The following is a 6,400-nucleotide window of genomic DNA, read 5'->3' as shown; positions in this document are numbered from 1 at the left end:
TAAAACATCTGGGATACCATGTCCAAAGTCATCCTACTCTTGCAAGCGATTTGTCTTGACTGTCTTTTTCTCCAATAAAAGAAACTTAAAATAACTATCATTAAAATCTTTTGTTTAAAATTCCATAGTCTTAAAGCTAAATTAATTCTTTACAAATGCAGTAAATAATATTATAACATAAAATAAAATTAATATATAACATGACTGCTAAAAAGTAGGCGTCGTGATACGGTTTAAGGCCTCTAATGACCAGATCTCTTTTCCCCTCTGCAAGATCTCGATGTAAGTGAGCTGTACGAAACAAGGCGAAAAAAAAATGATACAAGTTGCCCTTCGTAGAAGTTCTGATTTAATAATTATAAATTTTCTTACTGGAAGCATGAGAAAAGTTTGTGTACTATATCGTTGGATGCAATTGAGCATCAATGTTGAGGATTAAGACACGAGGTGTTTTGAAAAGGGATTTGCAGAATTTTGTTTTGTTATGAAACCTTGGAGATTGAAGGGGACGATGAGTTAACACAACACATGACTTATAGATCAAGATGTGAGGTGTGGGGACCTCTTGTTGTTGTAACCTATTTTCATCACTTTATTTTTCCTCTTTACGTACTGTAGATGAGACAAAGACAAAACTTGCGAAAGGTATTGGAGCATGGAAGACTAAGCTTCATAAAGCTGTTGGTACACAAATGTCTTACACACTCCAAAAACCTGACCCATTCAGAGACTCACAGCAGACCAACAATTTTTATGTGATTAATCTTCATACAATTATATTATTTCCAACATTAGAAGAGTCTTTTGCCTTTAACGTATATTAGATACATAAAGTAGTGTATAGAGAAGAGAGGCTTAGAATAAGTTAAGATTTGTGGGTCTGGGCTTCTTGTGTCAGTTTGGTTCATGCTTAATTCATAATATGTCTATACAAAAATATATATATACATATATATAACGTTCTTATATTAGATTGGTTCATGATGTAGTATGTATGAAGGTTTAATTAGAATCTATGATATTTTCTCTTATTTATATCATAGTACATTATATTTTAATCTTAATTCATGATATGAATATACACAAATATACATATATAACCAATTCAAATTAAATTTACAAATTATTATTTTATCTGAAAATTATATATTCATATTTATAGAATAGATAAAAATTACAGTGGGAGTTAAGTTGCTCTTTGTCATTGGGTCAATTTTCTTCCCTCAACTTTGGTACAAGTTGGGGAAATGATGAGATTTGTTAAAAGATGTAGAGTGTTGGTAGGCAAGACATCAGGTGGGCCGAATTTCATCACAATGCAAATCTTTCCCTGTTTTGGCCCCTCCAAACCAACCACTAGAACATATTCGTTTTCCTTTAGTTATATAACTGTACATACTTAGATTCCATTTACCACATAACTCCTCGACGTGTTTCTCAATTCTCGCGGTTTTGACAGATCTCACATCCAGGCCAGTAAGAAAATTTCATAAGAAAGACTTCTAAATATGGCAACTTTATCATTTATTCACATGGAGATATTTTAAAGGGAAAAAACGCAATTACGGTAATCAGAGGTCTTAATCTGCTAGAGGAGGCTTACTTTCTTTTTAACAGTCATGTTAGATATTATTTCTAAAGAATTAAAGGTTGTGGCGTATTTATTCTGTTTGTAGCAATTTCTTCTATTAAAGTGTTGTAATAAGCAAGATTTAATTAATTTATTTATTTCTATGAAGATAAATGGAACTATATTGTTGTTTCTATAATATTTGTTATTTATTATCATGAGTTTAAATATATAGATATCTACATCCTTGTTTTTATATAAAGAATTATATCAATTCAAATAAGCATATGTTTGATACAAAAATTATCAGTCATTCGATTTTATGAATAAACAATACAGCAAAGAAAACTCATTTAATTAAAAATTAAAATTAAAATGAAATCGAATAAATAAATATATATCATTTTTTTCTCATTATACTGAAACCTTAAACATTCACATACATAAATAGACCTACTCATCTCTACATATAAATACAGTTTAAAATACTTTAATTTAAAAAACAATTAAACTAAAAATGAAATAATGTACTAAATTTATCATTAACAAATATATAAATATCTTTATTGTTTTTTATTAATAAAACTCTAGAAAACTATACTGTATGATACTTTTACCACTATTCAGCCACATAGTGCTCAAGTCAGCTTCATTGATTGGTTCAAAAGAATTCATCTCTCAAGAGAATGAAATACACATTTAGCCCTCATTGCATCTAGGAAATGTCCCTAAAAGTGAATAATTGAGCCTTCTTGGGGGAGCATCCTACTACCATTCCAACTCAGGCACACTTGACCATTAAATTTCTCAAATGCCACTTAAACATTCAATATGTGCTGTGCCTTATGAATCATTCATTATGGAGCCCATTTAGCTCATCAACTAACAAGTTAGAGTTTTTCTACAACAAGTCAAATTATAATATAGCTATCCTATGGTGTAGCTTCCATGTCAAAACTCATTGAGCCATATTTCATGAGTCCTGAATCACAAGAACCCACTCTTATGAGAATGAATGATACATTTACTCACTAGTTTCATGCATGTGATGATCACAAAAGTAAAGTATTACCTCTTCATGAGGTTACCCATTGAATATTCCAAATCAAATGCGCTTAACCACAAAGTTTTCCAAATTAAACCAATACGTTTGCTTTAAAAATATTTCCATTATGAAAATATAAGACCATTGATTTTTAATAACTTTCAACTTAAGATAGTGATGAACCTTCATCCAAACTAACCCAAAAGAAAATCATAAAACCAAAAAGATTGTATGATTATGTTCGGAAGCCCAAGAATGAGGACCTAAAATAACCGCCTTAATCATTCTTACCCATTTTATAAAGTTCATTTAAAACCAATAGTTTCGTAAGATTTTTTCCATCATTATAGAGGTCTAATCTGCCTCAATGAAATTTGAGGACCCAACTAATATTTGCTTAATCATTATGGATGTCTAAATGTGAACTGAATACGTGTAAGCCTATAATTGTATGACCTCTGGAGTTGTAAAACTGACAGGACCAAAAGTTTACCACTTTTATCATTACAAATAATAATTCGAACCTTTACAAATTAAAAGAATTGGATTTTGATTTTCGTCATGAAGCAAATAAAACATGTAGTCTAGTAGTTGAGATTTATAGATGAAAAGTAGAGTGCAGATGGCCTACAGAGAAGTGACCCACAAAAGACGGAAGGAGTCCCATGTGTTCTTCGATCACCTATGACAACTTATGAGGTAATCCCCACAATAAAATAATCAACGTAGATTTGCAATAGTCTTAGTGTACAATATATTTTCGTCATAGAGTCTGCTACAATGAGTAATCCGGTAATCTTAGTTGATGTGAAGTATTATCACAGTTTGTTAAGATTTAAAGCTATTTATGAAGTTGATGGAGAAATAATATCTGTATTCTCTCCTTTAAAGACAATGATGGCATGTCAGAAGGCATTGTCTGAGCCGGGATTTTGAACGTCCATTGCGCAACGGTTGTACTGTGGATTATAAAACAGTTTTAAGAGTTTTTTATTTTCCAAAGTCTTAATTTATCTTGCAGGCGGGACAGAGGTTGGATTGATTTCTGTCAGGCTACCTACAAAGTTCTTTTCTTTGGGTGATGTTTTGTTTGTTTTGGGTTTTTCTTATTTGGCGCTATGGGAAGACACTTGTGCTGCAACCAACAGAAAGTGAAAAGAGGGTTATGGTCTCCAGAGGAGGATGAGAAGCTCATGAATTACATCAACAATAACGGCCATGGCTGCTGGAGTGAAGTTCCTGAGAAATCAGGTATTGTTCCTTGCTGAGGCATGAGAATTCTAGTGATTTATATGTTAATTTGCGCTTAATACATTATTGTAGGCTTTCTAAATTTTGTAGTAAGCATTTTTTTAATTCAATTTTATTATCAAATGTTTAAGATCACACGCTGCAGAAAGGGGAGAATAAGTTTTCTTCGGGCCAAAAGAAGAATAAATCATGAAATTTTATTGAAACTAAAACAAAGGAGAATTATTTTTAATTGAAACCGTACCGAGTTTTAGTAAGGTTAATGAACCCGCAAGATCATATTATCCACTGGCCAAGACCTTTGCTAGAAACTTTGAGATTGAGAGAGATAGATCTTCATGATGACATAATTGAAAAGTATCCAATGTTTCCCTGGCTGCTTGTTCTCATGTATTTTGGCTTTTCTGGAGCTTTGTCTTCATTCTTGTGTTTGATAAAAGTATACTATGTTTTTTTCATACACAAAAATGAGCTTTTAAACAGTAGATCTGGTACAAATGAGCCCATATGGCCATTTAATATTCCATAGTTTTCAATCTTAGACGCCTTTATTTTTGTATATCCCATATTCACTATCATATTTAATGCTTCTGGACTTAGAAAATGAAACGTTTGGCACCTTTTCCTGATCATTTCAGTCTTGATTGATTTGTTTTTTCTTGTAAAGCGTTTGTGAACTTTAGAATCATGGGCATGGATTGTTTGATGCTCTCTTTTTATGCAGGTCTACAACGGTGTGGAAAAAGTTGCAGATTAAGATGGATCAATTACTTAAGACCTGATATCAGAAGAGGCAATTTCACTCCCCACGAGGAGAAACTTATCATTCATCTTCACAAAATGGTTGGGAACAGGTTAGTGAACTTTCACGTAATCATTACTGTTACATTGAGACATTTGGCTAGCTTTATGGCTTGTAGAATTGTGAATTTCAAATTTACATGGTGTCCATGATTTTTAAAGATATAATTAGTTCTATTAGATAAATAATTAGTTTTTTATCAGAGTATTTATGTTACACTATGTACTCCAGGTGGGCATACATAGCCTCCCATTTGCCAGGGCGGACAGATAATGAGATAAAAAACTACTGGAATTCTTGGATAAAGAAGAAACTGGCCAAAGCTGAGAAAATCTCAGTGACTGAGTCCTCCAAAGATAAGATATCACAATTTATACCAAAGCAATCAGCTATTGACAATAGCAAGGATAACCCACATTATACAACTATTGTTGTTACTCCCAATCAGTCAAATACTCCACAGCCTCAGATGGATTGTATCTCTCTCAAGGACCAATCAAACTGTAGAGAACTTCTTCCAGGAGTATGGAATTGTAACAATAACTCACTCAGCATTTCTGAATTCAATGCCACTTTAGCAAGCAAAAATGCAATGAGCATTGACAAATTTTTGCATCCAGATTCAGTAAAAGGAGATGCTAGGAATCAAATCAATATGTTCAGTGAGTCTCCATTAGGGTTTTCTATGATCAATGAAAACCATGAGTTGCAATTTAGGAAAAACTTGCCAAACTCATCATCCTATGACAATGCATTTCATAGCTATAGTTTGGAGTCAATTGCAGGAGAGTTTTGCTACAACCAGAATTCAGTAAATCCAAGTGTAGTTCAGACAGCATCATCATCATCGGGAAGTGACTTTTTAAGATGCATGGAAATATCTCCAAATTATCTTCATGATGAAATGACTGATACAGTGTGGGGGTCGAGTACAAGTTCTAATGTAGTGGGCTCTTTGAAGTGTGTAGATAATGAAGGAAGTGGGAAGTGTTCCAGCTTTGCGCCTCATAGTTATGATGAAGAATCTAATTTAGCTGGTAATGTGATGATTGATGAAGCCAATGCAATAGAGAGGAGGTCTGAATTCAGAATTTATGATGAGAATTCAACCTTTCAGAACATATTTGGGTATGGGAAGCAAGATTCTGATCTATTTACAGCCCTTCAATGCTATGGATCTCAGACTGTATTGTCAGACATTTCTCATGTTCAACTATTTGATTGATATTATAATTCTTTTGGATATTAGGAGTCCTTTTGGGTTTAGGCTCAAAACTGTGTGCAGTTTAAGTGTTTGTGCATGGTATTCAGCGTTGAATAGCAGCACGGTACCCAAATCTGATTCTGAGGACATGATTCTTACCCACGTGAACAGGCAGTACCTTAAACATAGCTGTCAAAAAGAAAGCAGTGTGAATGATAATTATGTTTGTGTGATTTAATAAAAATAATCCTTCAATTAAAGGATTTTTTTGGTGTTTGATTGTTAGCTTGAAATTTCAGGTACACAAGTTTGTTCGCATATATTTGCTTACCGAGATGCATTCTCTTGAAGCAGTTTATTTATGGTTGAACATTTGACCTACTGCTAACTCATACGACAATCGTGGAATAATCTGATAAAAACTGAATTGAAATTGGTTCAGTTTTATTTACTTATAAGCAAATGTTATAGTCTCACAGTTCAATTTCATACATTTTTGTACCACCCAGTAATTTAAATGGTAAAATA

General features: G+C 32.8%; 1 protein-coding gene across 1 annotated transcript; it reads left to right on the top strand.

Annotated features, from left to right (window-relative positions):
• The first annotated feature begins 3,579 nt into the window (after positions 1-3,579).
• Positions 3,580-6,149, top strand: LOC149544425 (uncharacterized). The gene is made up of 3 exons (XM_089796401.1): positions 3,580-3,866; positions 4,591-4,720; positions 4,900-6,149. Exons 1-3 carry the CDS (start codon positions 3,734-3,736, stop codon positions 5,891-5,893), a joined length of 1,257 nt encoding a protein of 418 aa, XP_089652527.1. The 5' UTR covers positions 3,580-3,733; the 3' UTR covers positions 5,894-6,149.
• Positions 6,150-6,400: the final 251 nt, after the last annotated feature.

Source organism: Cupressus sempervirens, chromosome 8 (genome assembly GCF_028749045.1).
Source record: "Cupressus sempervirens isolate cs-2001-9-10 chromosome 8, ASM2874904v1, whole genome shotgun sequence".
In the NCBI taxonomy this organism is placed as follows: Eukaryota; Viridiplantae; Streptophyta; class Pinopsida; order Cupressales; family Cupressaceae; genus Cupressus; species Cupressus sempervirens.
This window is presented reverse-complemented; position numbering and strand designations above follow the sequence as displayed.

Coding starts and splice junctions, on each gene's coding strand:
- LOC149544425 (XM_089796401.1), top strand. CDS start 3,734: ATGGGAAGACACTTGTGCTGCAACCAACAGAAAGTGAAAAGAGGGTTA. Junction 3,867..4,590: donor TGAAGTTCCTGAGAAATCAG/GTATTGTTCCTT, acceptor CTTTTTATGCAG/GTCTACAACGGTGTGGAAAA. Junction 4,721..4,899: donor CACAAAATGGTTGGGAACAG/GTTAGTGAACTT, acceptor TATGTACTCCAG/GTGGGCATACATAGCCTCCC.